The 26116-nt window shown below is 41.2% G+C and overlaps 3 protein-coding genes across 10 annotated transcripts in view; 2 read left to right on the forward strand and 1 right to left on the reverse strand.

Annotated features, from left to right (window-relative positions):
- The window catches only part of UBXN2A (UBX domain protein 2A), a 31105-nt gene extending 19123 nt beyond the window's left edge, over positions 1-11982 (reverse strand). Inside the window, exons 1-4 of one of the 4 annotated variants that reach the window (XM_070799071.1) lie at positions 11821-11981; positions 11178-11364; positions 3567-3627; positions 3422-3476 (exon numbers count right to left, since the gene is read on the reverse strand). In XM_070799071.1, the coding sequence (XP_070655172.1) occupies positions 3422-3462 (41 nt within the window). In that variant the 5' untranslated portion in view covers positions 3463-3476; positions 3567-3627; positions 11178-11364; positions 11821-11981. Of the gene's footprint in view, positions 1-3421; positions 3477-3566; positions 3628-11153; positions 11365-11820 lie in introns of all 4 variants that reach the window. The other 3 variants (XM_070799073.1, XM_070799070.1, XM_070799072.1) reach the window with 3 other exon arrangements.
- Positions 11497-12983, forward strand: LOC139185954 (uncharacterized). Its single transcript, XM_070799830.1, has 2 exons — positions 11497-12203; positions 12615-12983. Exons 1-2 carry the CDS (start codon positions 11497-11499, stop codon positions 12691-12693), a joined length of 786 nt encoding a protein of 261 aa, XP_070655931.1. The 3' UTR covers positions 12694-12983.
- A 9186-nt stretch (positions 12984-22169) lies between these two features.
- Positions 22170-26116, forward strand: part of ATAD2B (ATPase family AAA domain containing 2B) — a 122278-nt gene continuing 118331 nt past the window's right edge. For 4 of the 5 annotated variants that reach the window (XM_070799081.1, XM_070799080.1, XM_070799082.1 and 1 more), the window contains exon 1: positions 22170-22774. In XM_070799081.1, the coding sequence (XP_070655182.1) occupies positions 22559-22774 (216 nt within the window). In that variant the 5' untranslated portion in view covers positions 22170-22558. The remainder of the gene's footprint in view (positions 22775-26116) is intronic. The other variant, XM_019969504.2, reaches the window with a different exon arrangement.

Raw genomic sequence — 26116 nt, forward strand, 5'->3', positions numbered from 1 at the left:
GAATTTAACTCAGATGACCATTATATCTACTACTGCAGGCAGGAATCCCTTAGGAGAAATGGAGTAGCCATCATGGTCAACAAGAGTCCGAAATGCAGTACTTGGATGCAATCTCAAAAACGACAGAATGATCTCTGTTCGTTTCCAAGGTAAACCATTCAATATCACAGTAATCCAAGTCTATGCCCCAACCAGTAACGCTGAAGAAGCTGAAGTTGAATGGTTCTATTAAGACCTACAAGATCTTTTAGAACTAACACCCAAAAAAGATGTCCTTTTCATTATAGGGGACTGGAATGCAAAAGTAGGAAGTCAAGAAACACCTCGAGTAACAGGCAAATTTGGCCTTGGAATACGGAATGAAGCAGGGCAAAGGCTAATAGAGTTTTGCCAAGAGAACACACTGGTCATAGCAAATACCCTCTTCCAACAACACAAGAGAAGACTCTACACATGGACATCACCAGATGGTCAACACCGAAATCAGATTGATTACATTCTTTGCAGCCAAAGATGGAGAAGCTCTATACAGTCAGCAAAAACAAGACCGGGAGCTGACTGTGGCTCAGATCATGAACTCCTTATTGCCATATTCAGACTTAAATTGAAGAAAGTAGGGAAAACCACTAGACCATTCAGGTATGACCTAAATCAAATCCCTTATGATTATACAGTGGAAGTGAGAAATAGATTTAAGGGACTAGATCTGATAGAGTGTCACAGATGTTTGTGACATTGTACAGGAGACAGGGATCAAGACCATCCCCATGGAAAAGAAATGCAAAAAAGCAAAATGGCTGTCTGGGGAGGCCTTACAAATAGCTGTGAAAAGAAGAGAAGGGAAAAACAAAGGAGAAAAGGAAAGATAGAAGCATTTGAATGCAGAGTTCCAAAGAATAGCAAGGAGGGATAAGAAAGCCTTCCTCAGTGATCAGTGCAAACAAATAGAGGAAAACAACAGAATGGGAAAAAGTATAGATCTCTTCAAGAAAATTAGAGATACCAAGGGAACATTTCATGCAAAGATGGGTTCGATAAAGGACAGAAATGGTATGGGCCTAACAGAAGCAGAAGATATTAAGAAGAGGTGGCAAGAATACACAGAAGAACTGTACAAAAAAGATCTTCACGACCCAGATAATCACGATGGTGTGATCACTCACCTAGAGCCAGACATCCTGGAATGTGAAATCAAGTGGGCCTTAGAAAGCATCACTACGAACAAAGCTAGTAGAGGTGATAGAATTCCAGTTGAGCTATTTCAAATCTGGAAAGATGATGCTGTGAAAGTGTTGCACTCAATATGCCAGCAACTTTGGAAAACTCAGCAGTGGCCACAGGACTGGAAAAGGTCAGTTTTCATTCCAATCCCAAAGAAAGGCAATGCCAAAGAATACTCAGACTACCGCACAATTGCACTCATCTCACACGCTACTAAAGTAATGCTCAAAATTCTCCAAGCCAGGGTTCAGGAATACGTGAACCATGAACTTCCAGATGTTCAAGCTGGTTTTAGAAAAGGCAGAGGAACCAGAGATTAAATTGCCAACATCCGCTGGATCATCAGAAAAGCAAGAGAGTTCCAGAAAAACATCTATTTCTACTCTATTGACTATGCCAAAGCCTTTGACTGTGTGGATCACAATAAACGAAAGAGATGGGAATACCAGACCACCTGACCTGCCTCTTGAGAAACCTAATGCAGGTCAGGAAGCAACAGTTAGAACTGGACGTGGAACAAGACTGGTTCCAAATAGGAAAAGGAGTACGTCAAGGCTGTATATTGTCACCCTGCTTATTTAACTTCTATGCAGAGTACATCATGAGAAACGCTGGGCTGGAAGAAGCACAAGTTGGAATCAAGATTGCGGGGAGAAATCTCAATAACCTCAGATATGCAGATGACACCACCCTTATGGCAGAAAGTGAGGAACTAAAAAGCCTCTTGATGAAAGTGAAAGAGGAGAGTGAAAAAGTTGGCTTAAAGCTCAACATTCAGAAAACAAAGATCATGGCATCTGGTCCCATCACTTCATGGGAAATAGATGGGGAAACAGTGGAAACAGTGGCTGACTTTATTTTTTGGGGCTCCAAAATCACTGCAGATGGTGACTGCAGCCATGAAATTAAGATGCTTACTCGTTGGAAGGAAAGTTATGACCAACCTAGATAGCATATTCAAAAGCAGAGACATTACTTTGCCAACAAAGGTCCATCTAGTCAAGGCTATGGTTTTTCCAGTAGTAATGTATGGATGTGAGAGTTGGACTGTGAAGAAAGCTGAGCGTTGAAGAATTGATGCTTTTGAACTGTGGTGTTGGAGAAGACTCTTGAGAGTCCCTTGGACTGCAAGGAGATCCAACCAGTCCATTCTAAAGGAGATCAGTCCTGGGTGTTCCTTGGAAGGACTGATGCTAAAGCTGAAACTCCAATACTTTGGCCACCTCATGCGAAGAGCTGACTCATTGGAAAAGACTCTGATGCTGGGAGCAATTGGGGGCAGGAGGAGAAGGGGATGACAGAAGATGACATGGCTGGATGGCATCACTCTCTTGATGGACATGAGTTTGTATGAACTCTGGGAGTTGGTGATGGACAGGGAGGCCTGGCATGCTGCAATTCATGGGGTCGTAAAGAGTCGGACGCGACTGAGCAACTGAACTGAACTGATCAGATATTTACATGAAATAATAAATCCTCCAGTGAAAAAATAACAATATTTGGTATAGAAAGTCTTCACAAAACATGTTAATATAAACACTTATTTATCTTTTTAAATGGACTATGAATGAAAGGCGCTTACATCTTTGAATATTTAAGACAAAAAGAACATAATACAAAAATAAATATTTCATCTCAGATAAGGGAGAATAAAGAACTCTATATTAATAAGAACCACAAACTTTACATCTACAATTTATTGGGTGCCTGCTATGTGTTAATACTATACTCAGTGTTTTGAATTGGCTAATTCTCACAAAAACTTTTCAGATATCTATGTATGCCCCCTCCCTTTTTAGAGGAGACATTGAAGCTCAAAGAATCTAAGTCGCTCAAAGGCCAGAGAAGTAGTAGAAGACAGAGATGAGATTCAAAGTTGGGTTTATTTGACTCCAAAGTCATTATATTTCCACTATGACTCCAAGACAGTATAACATGAGGGGCTAATGAAGTAAACAGTTACTTTAATTTTTCAGTTACATAAAAGAAATAATATGTGAGCAGAAAGAAATTTAACACTTTTTAAAAAACTAATCACAAAAATACTTAGAAACTTCACTAAAAATCCATTTAATGCGAAAAATACCAACTTTCAAATACATTACTCATAGATACTTAACAAATAATCATAATGAAAATATACTAAATAAGTGAACTGTGATAAAAATATAGTACAAAGAAAATGCATTACTCAACTTACCATTCTTCCTTTATACTTTCAAGATTATCTACTTCTTTCATTCTCTTTTGTTTTACTGTAAAAGGAAAAGCTAAAGTTTTTAATACAGTATTTTAAATAAATTCATTCCCCCATATGTAAATATTTTTGAAGCTATTATACACACCTAAAATAGCACTAAAGAGGTCTTAAGAACAAATGACCAGACTCAAAGCTGTCACTTTCACCTAGAGTAAAGCAACAGTAAAAAGTAAATTCAGGATTTGGATAATCTTCTGATAAAGAAAGATTTTGTAAATAGTATGATGAAAAATAATGTACCCTTTGATTTAATAACAAACAAAAGTGAATGTAAACATTTCATTCAACTTCCAATAGTAACAAAATATGAAATCAATATAAACTCATTCTCACAATTTCAGGAGAAAGCAAACTGACCATGTTATATCTTTTGACCCTGATCTTCCAGATTTCTGGAAACTTAAAAGACCAACAATGTAAGCTATATACAAAAAATATGTCTACCACAGCTGTTTTTCATCAGGAAAAATTGAAAATGCAGTAAGTGGTCATGATATAGCTGCTTGGTGGGACACTGTGCTGTGCTTAGTCACTCAGTCGTGTCTGCCTCTTTGCGACCCTGTGGACTATAGCCCACCAGGTTCCTCTGCCCCTGGGGATTCTCCAGGCAAGAATACTGGAGTGGGTTGCCATGCCCTTCTCCAGGGGATCTTCTCAATCCAGGGATTGAACCCAGGTCTCCCGCATTGCAGGTGGATTCTTTACCATCTGAGCCACCAGGGAAGCCCAAGAATACTGGAGTGGGTAGCCTATCCCTTTTCCAGCAGATCTTCTTGACCTAGGAATCAAACCGGGGTCTCCTGCATTTCAGTAGGATTCTTTACCAGCTGAGCTACCAGGGAAGCCCTGATGGAATATTATGTATCCCTCAAAAATAATTATGAAGAAAAAGACACCATATAAGTGAAAAATATAGGAAATAAAAATTTCAGCAAAAATTGAATATGAAAAAATGGAGAGAAACAAGAATGAAAATAGTTATTTTGGGCAGGTAATAAAATTGTGGATTATTTTCTTTCTTTTCCAAACTTTATGCAATATTCTTGCCTTTACAACAAAAATGATGTAAGAAATAAGCACAGAAATCATGGGCATTCTGGTGGTCCAGTGGCTAACACTCCAAGCTCCCAATGCAGGGGGCCCAGGTTTGACCCTAAGTCAAGGAACTAGATTCTACATGCTACAACTCAGAGTTGACACACTGCAGCTAAGGGTATGCTGCACCTAAAGAACCTGCATGCTGCAACTAAGACTTGGTGCTGCTGCTGCTGCTGCTGCTGCTAAGTCGCTTCAGTCGTGTCTGACTCTATGCGACCCCAGAGATGGCAGCCCACCAGGCTCCCCTGTCCCTGGGATTCTCCAGGCAAGAACACTGGAGTGGGCTGCCGTTTCCTTCTCCAATGCATGAAAGTGAAAAAAATAATAAAAAATTTTTAAAAACAACAAATTGATTTTCAAAATAATCAAACAAGTCAATGTTTAAAACAATCCAAGCCATGTGCCCTTTGAGAAGTACTGGAAGCAAGGTTACACTAGATAAGTATACCAAAAACTCACACCGTGGTTTCTAAATACAATTTTCCTTAAAAAGGGAATCATGGCTCCTTAGAGAAAATGTTGATTACACAGGCAGAGAAAGAACAATGAAACTGAAACATATTGCTCCAGAAAGTAAGATGGTGCTCAGTGAATGATGAAGACATAAAAGGACACTGAAACTACATGAAGAGGCTCCCACTGGACCAATCTGGGAAATGGAACATCAAAGTAAATGATGATACTAATGGATCATACTCATTGAATACAACAAAAACCCATGAGGAATCCATGCTATTATTACAGATCTAAAAACAAACAAACAAAAAAATCAGGAAAAGATGGACTTGTAAATAAACTCAACAGTCATATGGAGTCACCATTACAAAAATAAATTCTAGATATATCCAAGATTTAAAATTAAAAAATTGAACTTGGCTGACATATATAAACTACTACATATAATACAGGTAACTAATAAGAACCTACTGAATAGCACATGGAACCCCATTCAATACTGCAATGACCTATATGAGAACAGACTCGAAAGAAGAGTTACATATATATAACTGACTCACTATGCTGCACAGCAGAAACTATCAGTAACACAACATTGTAAATAATTATACTCCAGTAAACCACCCTCCCCACCCCCACTCCCAAAATGCACTCGAGGGTGATGTCAGCAAAATGAGAGAACAGGCAGTTGCAAGCTCCTATCTCCACAGAAACACTGAAAGATAAGCAGAAACTGTCAGGAACAACTTAGTCAGAACTCTGGAAAGCAGTCAAAGGTTTGCAGCTATCAAGTGAATGATAGAAAAATACAACTTAAAAACAGCAGGGAAAACAAACCAATTCAAAACTGGGCAAAGGATGTGAACAGACATTTCTCCAAAAGATAAATGAACAGCCAATCAGCACATGAAAAAGATGCTCAACATCACTAGTTACAATCAGATACCACTTTATACATATTAGAATAGTTATTATTTAATAAAACAAAAATAGTAAGCATTGACAGGGATGTGGAGAGACTAAAGCCCTGGAACCCTGCTGGTGGAAATGTACAATGGTGCAGTGGGTGTAGAAAAGAATTTGGTGGTTGAGGCATTATTCACAAAAGCCAGGAGATGGAAGCAATCCAGATGTCCACCAACAGATAAATGTCTGAACAACACGTAGTATATACACACAAAGGAATATTTGTTGTTGTTCAGCAGCTAAGTCGTGTCTCCACATCTCCTGCATTGCAGGTGGATTCTTCACCACTGAGCCACAGAGGAAGCCCATAAAACCCCGTATTTACTTTTAAAAAAATTAGTTGCATTCAAAGAGAAAACATTTATATATTAGTATTGTTTTTATGAAACTATGGTATAAAGATAAAGCAGTGGGTCTCAACCAGGAGGCAACAGTGCCACTAAGAAGACATCTGGCAATGGCTGGAGGCATTTCTGGGTTGTCAAAACAACTGGGATGAAGGGTGCTCCTAATAGGTCAGGAATGCTGCTGAAAATCCTACAATGCATAAGACAGTCCCCACAAGAAAGTATTGCCCAAAATGTCAAGTGCTAATGTTGAGAGAACCTGATATAAAGCAAAGTCAGCTTCTTTGCCAGCTGCAATGCAGCTGAATCCACCTGCAATGCAAGAGACCCTGGTTTGGTTCCTGGGTTGGGCAGATGTGCTGGAGAAGGGAAAGGCTACCCATTCCAGTGTTTTGGCCTGAAGAATTCCATGGACTGTATCATCCATGGGGTCACAAAGAGTCAGACACCATGAGCAACTTTCACTTTCTTTACCAGCTGCTCTACCAAGGAGGAGAAGGGGACGACAGAGGACGAGACGGTTGGATGGCATCATCGACTGGATGGACATGGGTTTGGGTAGACTCTGGGAGTTGGTGACGGACAGGGAGGCCTGGCGTGCTGTGATTCATGGGGTTGCAAAAAGTTGGACACGATGAACGACTGAACTGAACTGAACTACCGGGGAAGCCCTCCAAGGTGCTTAGCCAAGTGCAGAGCAGGGAGGAGCCATCCTTAAAGCATCTCACTATGTTTCCCACTAATAAGTTATTATTCTCTAGCAAATTATTAATATGTTTTATCATTTCATAGTTTAAGCTATTGATAAATTGGTTTTACTTGTTCCATGAGAACAAAAGAGAACAGACCTTGCATTCAAACTATCTTGTGCTGGAATACTGGCTACATCATTTTTGAGCTTAAGAGTTGCTTAACTTCTCTAAGTACCAGCTGCCTAACTTGTAACTTGGAGATAACTGTCCTCCTAAGAAGGTTGTTCAGAGAACAAAAGAAATATCGAGACTACAGTAATGTTATGCTCCTTTCTCTTTTCCCAGTCCCCAATTATAACCTCTGTTACAAGGACTTATAGTAAGAAACACCTTCAGACTTAGTCTCAAAGTTTTAATTTCAACATGGCTACGAAATTTCACTTTTCTTTTCACTAGATTAACTTTAAAAAACATTTGTATACTTATTGAACCTCCCACTGCTGTGTGCAAGGTACTAGTTTAGAACTAATGGTAGAAGGACAGACTCAGTATCCATTAACAGGAAGTTTACAGACTAACAAGGAAAAAAATATACTGAATTACTAATTGCAAACACAGCACAGAATTGCAAAGTAAAAACTCATTCTAGGAACCTTCCTGGTGATCCACTGGTTAAGACTCTACCTTCCAATACAGGGGACGTGGGTTTGAGCCCTAGTTAGGGAACTAAGATCCCACATGCTGTGGGGCAACTAAGCCCCTGTGCCACAGTGAAGATCCCACGTATTGCAACTAAGACCCAATGCAGCCAAATAAATAAATAAATGGTTTTGGGGAAAAAAAAAAACTTATTCTATAATGCACATAAAGTTACTATTATTTTAGGTATTTCTACCACAAATTAGTAACATGGAAATGAACCATGTAAAAATTTTATATCCATTGAGTGAGCATCTACAACCATCAGTCATGTGACATGAAAGAACCTAAGTCATGTACATACTGTATGTAGAAAATAAAAAAGCCACCTGACAAATATCGAAGTTACCAGTATGAGGCTGGGCATCAGAATGGACAGATGAACACCAGTCCCTTCATTCTGCTTCAGTTTACTTCCAGTTAGTACCACTACCATCTTACATTTGTATTGTATATCACAGTTTACTAAACACCTTCTCAAATATTATTCCACTTACTCCCAACAACTGTAGTAATAAAATCAGTCAGGAGCCAGAGGAAACTGAGCTATCTGGAATGTATCCACTAAAAGGAAAATCCAATCAAAATAAATTTAGACTACCAAGAAATGTCATCTTTTAATGTATACACTAGAATTTGAAAAGAAAAATATGCGTATTACAAATTTTACTTATTTTTAAAAACATACTACAGGCTATTTTTTTTTTTAAGATTATGAATTTGAATCAAGATATTGTACCACTAGGCATGCTATGCAGAAACTAGTTTCTCCTTTAAGGATAAAGTCATTCAGCGCAAGGGAAAAGAAACCAATGGATCACCTTTCAGCTACATCTTCTACAGAATAGGATTAAGCTGCCAAGATCAAACTATGGCCATCAGATTCAAACACTAAAACGACAGTTATTTGTATATTTTGTGAATTCTAGTTTATTAACTATTATATATATAACAACAACAACAAAAAATGAAATCTTTTGGAAAGTTTTAGCTTAGCTTAGCTGTAATCCCAGTAATGAAGAACATACATTTTTGCTCTCTTCAATTAATAGAAAAAATTGTTAAGGAGGGAGCTCACAAGGACCACAATGATAGTGACAAAAGTAATTTCAGTGAGAAAATCCTAGGAAAAAGGTGAAACTTCTGCAAAAAAACCCTCCAGATCCCTGAGTTAGCTACTGTTTTGACACAAAGATATTCTCATTCCCGAATGGGCTCCATACTGTTATTTCCCTTGCAAAACCCATTTCAAATACAATCTCCTTTAGAAAACCTTCCACGATTCCTCCAAAAGACATGAATATAGAATTACTAACACAACAAGGAGAGATCAATTATGTTCTCTTTGAATTTGCCCTACCTTCACAACCACAACCCTAGTGCCATCATCTCTAGGTGGTTTCCCCACATCCATTCTTGTTCCCATCCAATTCAGTTTCTACACAGGAGTCAAGGCGACATTTCTCTTTTTTTTAAGTGACGCGCAGCTTATGGGATCTCAGTTCCCAGACTAGGATCAAACCAGGCCCTCAGCAGTCAAAGTATGGAATCCTAACCACTGGACGGCCAGGGAATTCTTTTCTGTTGTTGTTTCGTGTTTTTTTTTTTGTTTTTCTTTTTGGTTTTTTTTTTTTTGTCAGGGTGACCTTTTTGATTAAGATACAGATTTGATTATGAGACTTTCCTGCTTAAAATCCATCAAGACCTCCCACTACTCTTCAAATAAGATCCAAATACCTTGGATAACATGACAAGGAGTTAACTGCAATGTTCTCTCACTACATTTGAGTAGTTTGAAAGTTTGGGTATAAAAGTTTTTAAAAAAAGAAAAGAGAAAACTGGTCCCCAAACCTTAACATTATTTAAAAGGCCCCACATCATCTCTCTGGCCCGAACTAACCACAGTCCCCTCAATTCACCTGTTCTGATCACTACAGATGGTGACTGCAGCCATGAAATTAAAAGACACTTACTCCTTGGAAGGAAAGTTATGACCAACCTAGATAGCATATTCAAAAGCAGAGACATTACTTTGCCCACAAAGGTTCGTCTAGTCAAGGCTATGGTTTTTCCTGTGGTCATGTATGGATGTGAGAGTTGGACTGTGAAGAAGGCTGAACGCCGAAAAATTAATGCTTTTGAACTGTGGTGTTGGAGAAGACTCTTGAGAGTCCCTTGGACTGCAAGGAGATCCAACCAGTCCATTCTGAAGGAGATCAGCCCTGGGATTTCTTTGGAAGGAATGATGCTAAAGCTGAAACTCCAGTACTTTGGCCACCTCATGCGAAGAGTTGACTCATTGGAAAAGACTCTGATGCTGGGAGGGATTGGGGGCAGGAGGAGAAGGGGACGACAGAGGATGAGATGGCTGGATGGTATCACTGACTCGATGGACATGAGTCTGAGTGAACTCCGGGAGTTGGTGATGGACAGGGAGGCCTGGCGTGCTGTGATTCATGGGGTCGCAAAGAGTCGTACACGACTGAGTGACTGATCTGATCTGATCTTCAGTTCCCCAAACATTCTCAAGTCTTTGTGGAACTGATTTCCTTTGCCTGGATCTTTCTTCCCTCCTTTTGAAACCGTTTTGGTGTCCTTTCTGCAGGCGGGGGTGGGGTGTGGGGTGGGGGGCTCCTAAGAGTTCCAGTACTGGAGTCTCCTTCACCTAATATCCTACTTATCCATAATAACTGAGCTCAAAGATGACCTATTCCTAGGAAAATTTGAACTGATTTCTTCAGTCCCCGGTTACATGCTCACACAATGTACGGTGGTACATTCCTTTTCAGCTTCTTTCTAGGTAGAGGATGGTTAGATAACCATCTAACCAAAGGACATGAGTTTGAGCAAACTCTGGGAGACAGCAGAGGACGGAGGAGCCTGGCTTGCTGCAGTCCATGGGGTCGCAGAGTCGGATTATGACTTAGCGTCGGAAAAACAACAGTTAAGTAGATAGGCATTTACTTGCGTGATTATTCGTCTCCTCCAGTGACACTGCACAAACCTATAATGGTCACTGTCATAGCGTCAGCACTCAGCACACAATAGGTACTAAAAACATTTGAATGATAAACTTAGTAATTAGCATTAAATATTCAGTAATTAAAGTCTTCGTGTAAAGTATTTACCACACGCAGGGCTAAAAGTCAGGGCTCAGTACGTAGTAGTTTCTGCCTTGCATCACTTTTGTTGTGTGCTTAATTACTCCCTCCGTCGTGCACACAATTCTTACTCATTTTTTGGATTCCACCAGTGCCTGTCTCTGGAGAAGGCAATGGCAAGCCACTCCAGTACTCCTGCCTGGCAAATCCCATGGACAGAGGAGCCTGGTGGGCTGCCGTCTATGGGGTCGCACAGAGTCGGACACGACTGAAGCGACTTAGCAGCATCAGCAGTGCCTGTCTCTAACTTTACCTTATAAACAGTCCCAAAACACACCTGAGCCACGACTATGAAATAAGGAAGCTTGATTCTCACGTCGCTTATACAATCGGTCCTATTTTACAATCCCACATTAGTAGAGGCTGCCAGTTTCCTATCTTTACTTTCAATGATCTCAGATTGAGTACGAAGAAACCAGCGCTGGAAGCCACACTAACGTTCGTTATTGCTGACAAGCAACAAACTGCAAATAAAAATGGACACAGAGGAAAAAAAGAAATTAAGTAGGAAAAGAGACCATCAAGCCTACAAAATAAAAGTGAGTTTCAAGAGCCAACTAATGAAGTTACCTAAGAAAGGTCCACCCCACACAAACATGCTCTTTATTTCTGCGCTGCGAGTCTGCATTTTGAGAACAGAGAACTCGAAGTTTCCGAGCGCCCGCAGAGCGAGAAAACCACCCGGGCGCGTGCCCGGAATCGGCGGCGCCGGAGCCGCGCCTCACCTGCGCGGGCCCCGAGTCCGCCCCGCCCGCCGCCCCACTGCGTCCTTTCGGGGTCGCGGACCGGATCTCCGACACCGAGACAAAGACCTGGAGAGGCGGCTCCGCCAGACCCATCCAACCCATCCACCGGGCCCCGCCCGGCGGCCGGCCCGGCCCCTCACCCAGCCGAGCGCGGCGCGGCTCCGGGAAACTCACCTCCCGGTGCGGCCGCTGGAGGGGGCCGCGCCGCGCCGTCGCCTCGCGGCCTCGGTCTCAGTCCGCTCAGGGGCCGCAGTCGCCGCCGCCGCCGGGCTGGAGCCCCTCAGAGGAGGAGCACAGCCGCCCCCAGGCCCAATCGAGCTCGGCGGCCGGGCCGCTGGAACCGCGCGCGCCTCCTTCGGTCACCGTCGCCCGGCGCCGAGTACGCGCCGAGGCTGGCTCTGCGCAGACCCGAGCGCGCGCGCTCGGGGGCGGGGCTGGCGGCGGCGGCGGTCGCTTCGGCTCGCCCAGTGGCCCGCGCCGATGGCGGCTGCCTCCTTCCTCCTGCGGACGCTGAGCTTCTTATCTCTTCACTCGGCGTGGAAAACGCAGGGAGCTAGGTGTGGGCTCACCTCAGAACTCAGCACCAACTTACCTGTGTACTTCGTCAGCCTCTGATTGAATCTGTGGAGAGATTTCCCTGCATTCTGACCATGTTGAACTTTACCTGAGACCCGAGATTCCGGAAAGCGACGGTTAAAAACACCCCCTCCCCGCCCCTTCCATCCCCCCGCGACCCTTTCGTGTCCCTGGAAGGGCTGACATCAAGAAACCACACTTCCCCCACGTGGTTTATTCAGACTCACGAATGTCCCCTTGTTTACCCATGACAAGGTCAGACATAGACCCTCCAAATCGCCGTTCTCTTTGCCTCATGATTGATTGTCTTTACTGATTGTGCCCACTGACAATCTGGACAAAATACCAGCTACCTTGTTTTGACCAAACTTAAGATTCTCTCTTTCCTCCAGGCTCCTAAAACTTGGACCCACTCTCAACCTGATCCAGCCTACAATCCCCCCTTCACCATCACTCGGAAAAGTAGGCTGACCTCCACATAAACTACCCTGATGTGCTGAGTGATCAACTGCCACCTCCACCCATCCATCCCCCTGGCCCTATGCCCAGTTCTGTGTAGTCTTTGTTCCTCCTCCCTCTCAAAGAAGGGCCCTTTTCTGTCTAACTCTGGAGGTAAATTGCAGGCCTCAGTGCGTGATAGCATTCCCTGATAGTGATGGTTGTCGCCTCAGCTACCACACCCCATTGTGGTAGTTTCTTTTCCTCTTCTTGGAATAATCCTTTCCAATAAAGTCTCTCTTTATCTAAATCCAGGACTTTTTTGCTGTTGTTGTTTTGGGACAATTGAGTGTTCTTCCCTTTGTATTTATCCTCTGGCTTTATTTCTATAGTTTCTCCACCCCCCAATCCCACCCTCATCCCTGTTGGAATAATCCTTTCAAATATAATCTCCATTTGCCTATTTGTTTTTACTTGAAAGTTTTTAGTGTTGGGATTCAAGTTGATATTGGGCTTCATCTGTAGATCCCTGCCATCCCCATGCAAGTAAAGGCACCCTGTGAATCTTTTGAACTCTTCTTCAGGTGAGCAATTCTGAGATCCTGTGGTTAGTTCAGCTTTCAAACTTGTTCTCCAGGGATCTTGTCTGTTGAAGCCACCAGGAAGGAGTTACTTTGATTCCTTAGGATAAAGAGACTTTTCTATGGATGGCCTTTATATGATGCCCCCTCTTCTTTTCCCTCTTCTTTGTCTTCTTTTTTTGGTCCCAGCACCATTTGATAACGAGAGAACACTTCCCTGGTCAAAAATCAACTGACCCTAGATGTGTTGGTTTATTTCTGGACTCAAAATTCTGGTCCATTTAGGACTTTCCTGGTGGTCCAGTGGTTAAGATTCTTCCACTGCAGGGGGCACAGGTTTGATCCCTGATCCCCCTTATCAGGGAAGTTCCACATGGCATACAATGTGACCCCCCAGAAAATTTTTGTTCCATTTATCTATATTATGCCAGTACTATTATCCATTGGGGATCCCACTGCTCACCACCTACAAAATCAGTTACATAGTCACAAATGTTGGTAGTAAATGAAAAGTGCCTTTCATCAGAATGCCAGCAATCTGAAGTGACAGTGGATTCAACATCTCCCAAAAACCACCTCTGAAGAGTCTGCTTAGTCATGAACTTTTAAAGGGAAGGAGGGCAGTAATCTCAGTTAATCATTAAGATATGGGGTCAGAGTCACCATCTCAATGGCCTGCAGGCCTGTCGACTTATTGTGATTTTCCTGTAAGTGTTATCTTCTTCACATGGTTTGGTCGTACAATTTGGGAGATTATTTCAGGGGAAGGTAGGGAAGAGATCTGGCCACTTGTTCTTCATTTTGGTTTCTTTGATCTATGGGCAGAACCAACAAGTTAGGCAAGGTATTACCTGATTAAAGATTTGAAAGGCATGCTTGGGCCTTTCCCAAGACATGAGTAAAGCATGTGCTTAGTCCCTTAGCCCTGTCTGACTCTTTGCAACCCCATGGACTGTAACTTGCTAGGCTCCTCTGTCCATGGAATTCTCCAGGCAACAATACTGCAGTGGGTTGCCATGCCCTTCTCCAGGGGATCTTCCTGACCCAGGGATTGAACCTGGGTCTTCCTCATTGCAGGCAGATTCTTTACCAACAGAGCCACCAGGGAGGCCCAAAAGGTTATTGAATTTTGTCAGATACTTTTCTGTGTCAGTTGAAATGCTTATGTTTTTTTCCCTTCATTCTATTGTTGTTGTTATTGTTCAGTTGCTAAGTCGTGTCCAACTCTCTGTGACCCCATGGACTGAAGCATGCCAGGCTTCTCTGTCCTTCACTATCTCCTGGAATTTGCTCAAACTCATGTCCATAGAGTCAGTGATGCCATCCAACCATATCATCCTCTATAGCTCTCTTCTCCTCATGCCCTCAATTTTTCCCAGCATCAAGGTCTTTTCCAGTAAGTTGGCTCTTCACATCAGGTGGCCAAAGTATTGGAGCTTCAGCTTCAGTATCAGTCCTTCCTATGAATAGTTAGGGTTGATTTCCTTTAAAATTGACTGGTTTAATTTCTTTGCTGTCCATGACTCTCAAGAGTCTTCTCCAGCACCACAATCCAAAAGCATCAATTCTTCAGTACTTAACCTGCTTTATGGTCCATATTCATTCTATTAATCTGGTGTATTACATTCTCTTTTTTTTCAGTGCAAATCTGTTTATTGGTTTCCTATTAATTTTTTAGTTGGGCCTGGGGGACGGTGGTACTAGTACATCTGTAGTTAACCCAATAGTTTAATCTGCTTAACTATACTCAGCAAATAATCTATTTTAATGCCCTTCTATCTTGCTTATTAAAGAACAAGTTGACATCTTGGACTTGGATTTACATAAGACAAAGCCCATGGTCCCAAGACCATCTATCAAATAGTCCCTTTTTTCCTTAAAATTTCTAATGCTATCTTATATACCAAATCCCCATCAACACTAAGAGCTATTTCTGGGCCCTGTATTCTTGATCTGTATTCCCTTCTGCTGATCTGTTTGTTGACTTCTGTAACAATAGAACAATACTCCCAATACTGCAAGATTTTTATTTTGTCTTGCTGTTTTTACCATTTTTAAGTAGGATTAATTACTTTCACAATCTTGTGTAACTAGATTGTATCCACTTTTGTAACTTGTATCCACTTCTAAAACTTTTTCTTCACCCAAACAGAAAGTCTGTACCCATTTACACAATAACACCTCAATCCACTCTCAACTCCAGATTCTGATAATCTCTATTTTCTGTCTCTATGAAGTTGCGCTATTTTAGTTCTCTCTTATAGATGGGATCATATAATATTTGTCCTTTCACTTAGTATAATGTTTTAAAAGTTCATCGTGTTGTAGCAGGTATCAGAATCTTCCAGGAACAGGCATGGAACCCATGTCTCCTGCATTGGCAGGTGGATTCTTAACCCCTGGACCACCAAGGAAGCCCAGTCCAGTGTTAAGTAGGGTTATTTTTTGTTGTCAAGTTGTAGGGGCTTTTTATGTATTCTAGAATTTAATGCCTTATCAGATACGTGATTTCTAAACATTTCTCCTATTTTGTGGGTTGTCTTTTCATTCTTCATGGTGAAATTTAATACATAAGTTTTTAATTTTGATGAAGTTCAATTTATCTATTTTTTCTTTTTTTTTCTTATGGTTTTGACAGAAACTATTGCCAAATCAAATGTCATGAAGATTTTCCTCTATGTTTTTTCTAAGTATTCTATAGTTTTTGCTCTTATATTAGGTGTTTAATCCATTTTGAATTAGTCTTTGTATGTGGTGTAAGATAAAGGTCCAACCTCACTCTTTTGCATGTGAATATACAGTCTTCCAAGCACCACTCATTGGAAACTGTCCTTTTCCCCATTAAATGGACTTGGGATAAATCGCACTTGGTCATGGTGTTCAGTTCAGTTCAATTCAGTCACTCACTCATGTCTGACTCCTTGCGACTCTATGGACAGCAGCACGCCAGGCTTCCCTGTCCATCACCAACACCTGGAGCCTGCTTAAACTCATGTCCATCGAAGATACCATCCGACTGTGATACCAAGGTCATGGTGTACAGTCCTTTTAATATGCTTCTGGATTTGGCTTGCTACTATTTTGTTGAGGACTTTTGCATCTATGTTCATAAGGGATATTGCCCTGCAGTTCCTTCATTGTGATATCTTTCTCTAACTTTGGTATCTAGGTAATGCTGGTCTCATAGACTGTGTTAGAAAGTGGGTCCTCTTCTATTTTCAATATTTTGAGAAGGATGGGTGTCAGTTTACCTTTGCATGTTTGGTAGGCATGTGTGATAGAACCAGTAAAGTCATCTGGTCCTGGATTTTTCTTTGTTGGGAGGTTTTTATTAGTGATTCAGTCTCTTAATACAGTTCTGTTATAGATTTTCTATTTTTTTTTTTTTTTTTTTGAGTCAGTTTAAATTTTTTTTTCATTCTGCGTGAACCACATGGCATGTGAGATCTTAGTTCCCTGACCTGGGATGGCATTGCTTTTCCTTACATATTGGATGTTAATAGAGTTCACCACTGAAGTCATCTGGGACTGGTGTAACATTTGTGGGATAGTATTTTATTACATATTTCATTTCTTTAATTAATGATAGGGGTATTCAGGTTATCTGTTTCTTCATGCATGAGTTTTAGTAATTAGTTTTATTTCAAGCAATATGCCTACCTATGTTTTGGGACTTATTGGCACAAAGTTGTTTCTTATTTATTAAATGTCCCTTTAATATTTATAGTAAATGTTGGTGATTAGCAACCTGTGGACCAAATCTAGTTTGTGGCCTATTTATGTACATTTGTGAACTAAGAATGGTTTTTACATTGTTAAAGGATTGTTAATAAACAAACCAAAAAGCAAATATAAACAAAGAATCTGTGACATAGACCATGTGTGAAGCTTGAGATATTTACAAACTGGCCATTTATAACCAGAAAAATGTTTGCTGACTTGAGATCTAAAATTTTGAGTGATATTTATAATAACTTCCTTCCTGAAATTTGAAATTTGCATCTTCTCTTTTGTTCCCCTTGATTGGTCTGGCTAGTGGTCTTTCCTTTCTCACTCTCTCTCTCTTTCCTTTTTCCTTTTTACAGGAAACAACTTTTTAAAATCTTATATTGGGTGTGATGTGTGGCTTGTGTCTGTGTTCCCTGACCACGGGTTGAACCCCAGCTTTCTCTGTAAAAGTGCTGATTCTAACCACTAGACCACCAGAGAATTCCCAGGAATCAACTTTTGATTTTGAATTTCTCTATTATTCGTTTTCTATTATGTTGTTTTATGCTGTCATATGTATATTATTTTCTTCCTTCTGTTTAAGTTTAATGCATCTGAGATTTGTAAGCTTTTGTATATATCACTAATTCCTTTTTATTGTTGAGCAGTATTCTGTTTTGAATGTACTAAAGTTTGTTTAACCATTGACCTATGAGCAACTTTTTTTTGTTGTTTTGTTTCAGCTATTACAAATAAAGTTGCCATGAACTATGGTCTACAGATTTTTATGTAGATGTAACTCTTCATTTCTTTGGAATAAATATGCAGGGTTGCAATTGCTGGTTTGTATTGTAAGTGTATTTTAGATTTTTGAGAAACGGTCAAACTGTTTTTCAGATTTGGATTTGCTGTACCATTTGCATTCTCACCAGCAATGATCAAATGATCCAGTTTCTTTGCCTCTTCACCAGCATTGGTAAATTTTTTTTAAAAAACCCTAATTTTTATTTTAGTTTTTTAATAGGTATGTAATAATAACTCATCATAGTCTCAATATGCATGTCACTACTGGTTAGTGATGTTGAAATCTGTCTATATTCTTATTTTCCATCTATATATCCTCTTAGGTAAAATAGCTCTTCTGATCTTTTCCTCATTTTCTAATTGGATTGTTTGTTTTTTAGATGTTGAATTTTGAGAGTTCTTTTTATATTTTAGATGAGTCCTTTGTGAGATATGTGATATTTGATGAAGTCCATGTTACTTTTTTTTTTAATAGGTCATACTTCACATTTAACTTTATTCTTTTTAACTGTATAAGTTCTATCTCATTAAAAGTTTCATTCATTTTTTGCTTGTTATTAATATTTTCTAATCTTTAATCTATTTCTAATCAATATTAAATTGTGGGTCTTATTCTTTTATGCTGTCTGGGCTTTTGTGTGTGTGTGTGTGTGTGCTGGCTGTTTTTGATTTTTTTTTTTTTTTACTGAGTCATGTTCATGAGACTATATATATTTGCATATCCTGTTGAAGGTGCATTCTTTTGGAGATAATTTACATTTAACTTTTGCTTTGTGCTTAGGATCTTTTGATTTAACCTGAGGTTTTCATACTATCAGATTTGGTAACTTTAGGCTGTAAATCTGAGGACTGGTTTGTTGTTTTGAATTCTTAAGGGATATGTTTTTTCCCCTCTTATTCTTAGTGTAGATGTTGGGCAAGACAGTTCTCCTTGCAGCTTCGTGGAGAATAGTGATAGGAAGGCTGGTTGATTTTTTTTTTCTTTCTCTGTTTTCACTATGCTGGAGATTCACTGTGGCTGGACTTCTCTAGTTTTATTGTGAGGACTACAGAGTGCTTGGGCTCAGTACTTGAGACCCAGGGCTTAGTTGCCCCTTGGCATGTGGGATCTTATTTCCCCTAGTAGGGATCAAACCTGTATGCCCTGCACTGGAAGTTGGATTCTTAACCACTAGACCACTTTGGAAGTTCTGGTTGGTTTATTTCTAATTCACCCTTATTCTCAGATGTATCATTTTTGTACCAGAATTTTGCAAGGTACATTAGATTCTGCAACTTAAGCAGGTTCTGGACTTTGTCTTCTGTCTTCATTCTATCTTCCGTAGGCAGAGAAAAATAGATCAAGCTCACTGGAGTTGAGCAAATGTACTGAAAATGAAAGCTGTCTTTACAGCTTTGTTTGCTTGTCTGGGTTCCTCCTGTGACTTTCCTGAGTGTTCTTTAGCTCAGGAACATTCCTGAGCTCCTGAGTATTCTTTAGCATCTTGCCAGCTCATATAGTTTAAAGTAAGGCTTAAAAATGATTTTACTTGATTTTTCAGTTATTTTCTCTATACTGTGTAAAACAAGCAACTCTTCGATATCTTCTCCAAACTTTTCTTTTTTGGGGTCCATTTTTTCTTTCTTCATTTTGTGGTTCAAGATGTGTCTCAGAAGTCATCACTTCTCAGCTTTCTCTAAACTCTGTTTGAATTAGAGGTTTCTGCCTTATTCTAATTTCATTATTCCGCAACTTACTGCTTCCTTGCCTGTCTCTGTTCCCTTTTTGTCTGTGAGCTCTTTGAGGGCCAGAACTATGTTGCTAAAAAAAAAAAAAAAAAAAACCAACCCTCCATGTTTCCTAGTCTGACAGAGGATCTGACACCAGTTAGGGTTCGAATAAACAGTAAATGGTGTGTGCGTGTGTGCTCAGTCACTTCAGTTGTGTCTGACTCTGTGTGACCCTATGGACTGTAGCTTACCAGGGATTCTCCAGGAAAGAATACTGGAGTGGATTGCCATGCCTTCCTCCAGGGGATCTTCCCGACCCAGAGATGGAACCCGTGTCTCTTATGTCTCCTGCATTGGCAGGCAGGTTCTTTACCACTAGCACCACCTGGGCAGCCCAGTAAAGGTACTGTTATACACAACTACTGGAAAAACCATAGCTTTGACTATATGAACCTTTGTTAACAAAGCGATGTCTCTGCTTTTCAATACGCTGTTTAGGTTTGTCATAGCTTTTCTTCCAATGAGTAAGTGTCTTATATGCCTTTTACGGGATGATTTAAGGAGTTAAGCATTAAGTTTCTTGAAGGAAGGACTGTTTAATGGTCAAATATATTTAGTATCTAACACAGTAATGAAAGTGAAAGTGAAAGTCATTCAGTCTGACTTTGTGACCCCATGGACTATACAGTCCATGAAATTCTCCAGGCCAGAATACTGGAGTGGGTAGCCTTCCCCTTCTCCAGGGGAGCTTCCCAACCCCGGGATCAAACACAGGTCTCCCTCATTGCAGGCAGATTCTTTACCAGCTGAGACACAAGGGAAGCCCCAAACACTAATAGGTGTTAGTAAATTTTGTTTGTGAAAGGAATGGATCACTGAAGATAGTTAATAAGCTTATGAAGTTATGTTACTATTACAAAGCTGAGCAAGTATCCTTATTTGAGACTGTATCCACTGTTAGGCTGTAGCTGCACACATTTGTTACTTCTAGCGGTTGGCCAAATAGTTTTTTTTTTCCCTAGTAGCACTTAGTTGCCTTTAACTTCATTTGAAACAATTTTGTTAGATTGTATCATGATAGCTGTCACAATAGCATGCATTAAAAAAACAAACTTACAAAGTTGGTAATTTTTATGTAGCCAATATTGAAGATGGAAGGAAAAAGGCAACATTGTTAGCATTTTTCCATGTTCTCTAGCTAAGTTGTGTCTGACTCTGTGACCCCATGGACTGCAGCTGGCCAGTCTTCCCTGTCCTTCACTAACTTCCAGCATTTGTTCTAACTCATGACCATTGGATTAGTTATCCCATCCAACCATCTCATCCTCTGTTGCTCCCTTTCCTCCTGCCCTCAGTCTTTCCCAGCATCTGGGTCTTTTCCAATGAGTCGACTCTTCGAATCAGGTGGCCAGAGTATTGGAGCTTTAGCTTCAGCAGCGGTCTTTCCAATTAATATTCAAGATTGATTTCCTTTAGGATTGACTGGTTTGATCTAGGTTGTGGTAACTCAAATAACAATCTGGCTTTCTCAGTTTAGGACTACAAAAACAAATACAGAAGCAAGTCCTTTGCCTGCTAATTTGCATACCATACACATTTTCAGGATACTTTGAATAATAAAGCCAGCTTCTTTCTGCAGGAAATGAAAACTATTTTGTTCAATGATCTCATAGCTAATTGACACAGGAAAACTGAAGTCTCAAGTATTGTGAGGTCTCCATACCCAAGAGGCGGGTTCTAAGTAGCGGGTGAAGTGTTCTGGGGAGGGTGTGGTATGCAAATTAGTGTAAGAGGGACTTGTCTGCTTTCCTGGAATCTGTACTGCTTCTCCAACAGAAAAACCACTTCCATTCCCAGTGCATTATACAATTTTGTTGAACAATTACTAGCTTGGATGGCTGGAATTTTGTTGCAGCTTTGTTGATTTTTACAAGACTTTTCCCGAGTCTTCAATTTTTCTAGGTAAGGCAATTTTTGAAAATGAACATAATTCTTATTTACAGAATAGCTTTTCATATTGTGTCCCTTAATCTTTTTCTATGAAAGTTAAATGGCACATTTTGTATCTTTGTGTTCAGCTTTTTGTACTTTAATTCTTGCCCGGGCAGAAAGCAGTGGAAGCTCTTAGAAGAATTCATTCTTCGTGGACTCCGCCTTAGGTCTGGCTAAGGTTACAGAAAGACAGTGCCTTTGCTTTGTTCAAAGACGCAGGGTTATAGTGTTAGTTCTTTCTTAAGCTTAACCATGTGCCAGATACGGCACAGATCTGCTTTTATCACAATTATCATTCACATTTTTCTAGCCCTGAAAAGTACGACTCAAGTTCAGTGTCTTGGCTTGGGGTCCCTGGGATTCCCACTCAGGTCACCACGCCCTCCTCTGTACCGGCCTTTGCCAGTCCTTTCTGGCTCCATCCAGGGCACCTGGGGGTGATGGTGGGGATGCTGGTGTAGCCAGGCCTGGCCGGGTATGAAGGTTCCACGACCGACTCCAGCGCGCTAGCTCGTCCCGAGCACATTCTGGCTTTTCTCATCCTCACTTCCTCGGCCGCTGGCCAGACCTAGAAACCATAGAGCTAACAGCCCAGAGCGTCCCTTCCGTGGCCGCCGAGCGCTGACAGCGCGCCGCTGGGAGGGGCCTACTGGAGGGGCGGGGGAAGAGGAGGGAAAAGCCGGCAAGAGAAGGGCTGGCCGGCCTTGCAGCGCCCCGCAGCGGCCAGGCCGGAAGCGGTCTCGTCGGCCCTGCGGCGCTGGAGCCCTGACGCACGGAGCTCGAGAGCTAGAACGGGAGAGAAAGGGGCAGAAATGGCGGCTCCGCTCGGCTCCCGCTGAGGAGGGCGAAGCCGGCAGAGTCTGAGCCGTAGCCCCGGAGCATCGCTCCCGTCTCCAGCTACCTGTCTTCGCACGCCGACTTCCCTTCCTCTGCCCTGCTCTCGCCTGTCTTCGTCTGCTCTCCGCGGAGTCTGGTTCGGCTTGTCTTTCCCGGCCCGGCTCTACTGGCCCTGACTGCCCGGACAGCGGGTCGGCCTTCCTTGGGTCTCCCCGGCGCGGCGGGCGCCGCTAGCGCGGCGTGGACCCCGTCCTCCTGGCTGGACCATGGTGAACACCCGGAAGAGCTCTCTGCGCCTTCTCGGATCTAAGTCGCCTGGGCCTGGGCCTGGGCCTGGGGCCGGAGTAGAGCCCGGGGCGACCGGAGGCAGCAGCCATTTCATCTCCTCTCGGACCCGCTCCTCCAAGACCCGTGCTGCCAGCTGCCCCGCCGCCAAGGCCGGGGGAAGCGGCAGCGCCGGCGTCGCTCTGGATGAGGCCCGGGTAAGAGCGCGGCGGCCCGAGTCCGGAGGCTGGCAGGTCCGCCCGGCCGCCGGGGCTTTGTCTGGCCGGGTCGGAGCAGGAAGCCTCCGGTGGGGACCGATCGGGCGGCTGGAGACCCGGTCTGCGGGTGCGGTGAAGGGTGGCAGCCGGCTAGGTAGCGCCGGGACAGCTCTGCTGGCCGCGCTCTTTTGTGTGAAGAACGGGACTTGAGTCCAGGGGTGAGGGTTATTGCGGGGTTGGTTGGGGGGGGGAGGTGTATTTGTCTTTTCGGGGACATCAGAACAGCCTGCTTTCTGTGTCCTTGTCCGGCCTGAGAGAGGAATTCTGGGGGAGCACGAGCGAGGGGCCAGAGTCCCCGTTTGGAAGGGCTGGAGAGGAGAAGTGAAAGTTTTCTGCGGTGTCAAACCCTTCTTGTAAAGTGTGTCAGCTCCTGCCGGTGTCTAACTCCAGCTTACTCTCAGACTGTTTGGGGGTGGTTCAAGTTGGTGAGGAAGTGAGCGGAGAGCTCCAGTTGGCAGCCAGGCAGGGATGCTGAAAAAAGTTTGTAGCTGCTCTGACAGCAACTTTAAAAACAAAATCAACACTATCGCCTCTCCAGGCAGGAGCGATCAAACGTGATGTTTAGAGTCAGCCAGCCCGCTAACCAGGGTTCTAGAAGGAACTCAGTAGAGTTTTCTAGTCGAGTCTTCAGGTCGCAAAAGGGGCACGTCGAAAGAAACATGTCGAATATTATTGGTAGTAGGCACTATCATCTCCAGATTGTTTGGTTTCTTGAATGTCTTCGTCTGGGTAGTAGAATAGTTTATAAAAGATGAGTTAACAACACCGTTGTCCCATTACTGCGAAAGTGACATTTGAAGAACACCGGTGATGATTTAGTATTTTTTTTTTTAAAGTGGTAGATACCTAAATTTATTACAAGGTAAAGCTCTAAGCTAATACGTATGTTTTATCACTTTAAAGGAATCGGTAAGGTTGTGTTATGAGATTGGTTATGAACTTAGAAAAGAGAGTGTTGCTTCTGTCTAGAGAGAGGCTAATTTTCTAAGAGTAATTTGACTGGACATTGTTCATTTAAAGTAACTCATTTAAATCCACACCATTTTGTTATTCTTAGGGGAGGAAAGCAATATTTTATATAAGGGTTTACAAGATTATGTTTGTGTATGCTTTTTTTCTGTATCTGACACTAATCAGAATGAACTAAGGTAAATACAATAGACACATTTTATTTTACTTTTCTGAAATATGCTGTATCTTTGAAAATATGTTTGGCCTTTACTTTGCTAAAAATCTGGAAAATATTTTTTAAATTGCCCTATGAGTAGACTATTTTGGGTCTTACCGCTCTCTTAGGTTGAAATAAGAAAGCTAAGTCTGAAAGTTGTGCATACTATTCAGAATAATTATTCTCAACTTTCTGTCAAAATTATTCCAAACACATACAAGTTTACAGACTTTCTGAAGCTAACATCTATTTTAAAATAAAAGGAAGACAGGTTTTCCCTGTACCCTTAAGTACAAATAAAATATTTAGAGTGTAACCATTTAATTGTATCATGTTATGAATGCCTCGTCTATTCTGGAGCAGTGTCTCAATCTAAAGCAATTAGCTCATCTGTCACTGATCATTTTGTGGTCCCATTTTTGAATTCATGGATATTATGCTGTCCTTACCCCCCTGAGGAATGAGGTGAGGTAATTTGTCAAGCAGCTGTTATGGAGATGTTAAAAGGCAAGGAATCAATAATCTAAGGTGGAAATGAACATGTGGTAGCTTTTAAATTGCTAGAAGAATGAAAGATGTTAGAGCTCTTTCCAGAGAGATACTAATGAAACTGTTTCAAAGATCCTTTCAAAATGGTTTTAAAAGACCATGAACAACAGGCCAATGAATATTTACTTTGAATTTTTTTTTTCTGCTTTAAGAAGATTTGTATTCTGATCCGAGTAGATGATGGAATGATCTAATTGCTTTCACTGAGAAATTTAAGATATTTACTAATCCTGTATTGTCCTTTAGAAGAGAATAAGTTATAATTCTAAATTTAAGTTTATAGACTGTATATTTATGAAGCATGCAGTAGATTTCTTTGCTGTATATTTCTTTTTTTTTTTTTGCTGTATATTTCTGAAATGGGTTGATTTGGGTTTGGTAAGCTCTTCCTTTCAAGTTTGTTTTCAGTTGCAAGAATTTAGCATTCCTGACTCACCCTTTCTTGTGTACTTAAAAGGCACCCTTTATGTCTGTGTGTCTTAGACACTTGCTAATATCTATAAAGACTTACTTGGTAGAAAATGGGGTTGCTTGTGTTGTTGCTTTAGGAGACTTATTTTTGTGGTAAGAGATGTATTCCTCTTGATATGATATGAAATGAAAAGATTCCCTCTTTTCTATTTTTGTGTGATGTTCTTTACAGGTGATGCTGATTTCACCCCCTCCCCCACCCCATTTGTCCTCTCTCATTTTTAGACTATTTGATCCACTGTGTCTAGAGACATTTTATTTGCTCTGAAAAGCCTTAGGACCATGAGCTGTCATAGCTTTGCCTTTTCCCCAAGTGTGTGTAGGGTAGTGAAATAAACATGATACCTATTGTAGGTTATTGGAATGATTTTTTTTGTGCGTACACTATTTTAATGTCAAGTTGACTTGTGCTCTGCAGTTTTTGTGTAATAATTTCTCCTATATACTTGGCTTTGTTTGCTTATTTAACGTGTATAAAACTTGACCTCTTTTAGGTCAGTTAATTAGCATTTATTTGCTAAGAGTCACTTGCAGCAAAGTCATGCTGTAGTCAGAAATGGAAAGCAGTTAAAAAAAATTTTCAACTCCTTGTTTTTTTTTTAATCTCTTTTAGGCCTGTTTGTTGGTACTTTTGGCTTGTCACTACTTTTTTGTGCTTTTTGAATCTTGGTTGAGAGAATCAAAATACATATCTTGAGTAACTTTATAGGTAAATCTGCTTGATTTTTATTTTTTAGGAAAAAATCTCTCAGGCCTTCTTTAATAGGCTCTTTTATCATTCTGTACTTTTTCTTTTTCAACATTCATTCATTTGCCAGTGTAATAGAAGCTGCATGGTGGAAGTTGAGGGTTAAACATGGAAAAGAAGCCTGAGAGGGAAATATAACCATATATATAACTCTCAGATAAGTAGAGAAGAATACAAGTTCCTCAGAGTAGAGCAAATTTTTCCTTATGTCAGATTCACATGGAGCACCATATAGGTGGTATTGCGTAATGTTGTAAAACAATTTCCCCTGTCACAGTTTTGAACTAAAAGCAGCTATAAAGTTCATAGGCTTATCTCCAGGATTGAACTGATAATGAAACTTTAA

Source organism: Bos indicus, chromosome 11 (genome assembly GCF_029378745.1).
Source record: "Bos indicus isolate NIAB-ARS_2022 breed Sahiwal x Tharparkar chromosome 11, NIAB-ARS_B.indTharparkar_mat_pri_1.0, whole genome shotgun sequence".
NCBI classification, from domain to species: Eukaryota; Metazoa; Chordata; class Mammalia; order Artiodactyla; family Bovidae; genus Bos; species Bos indicus.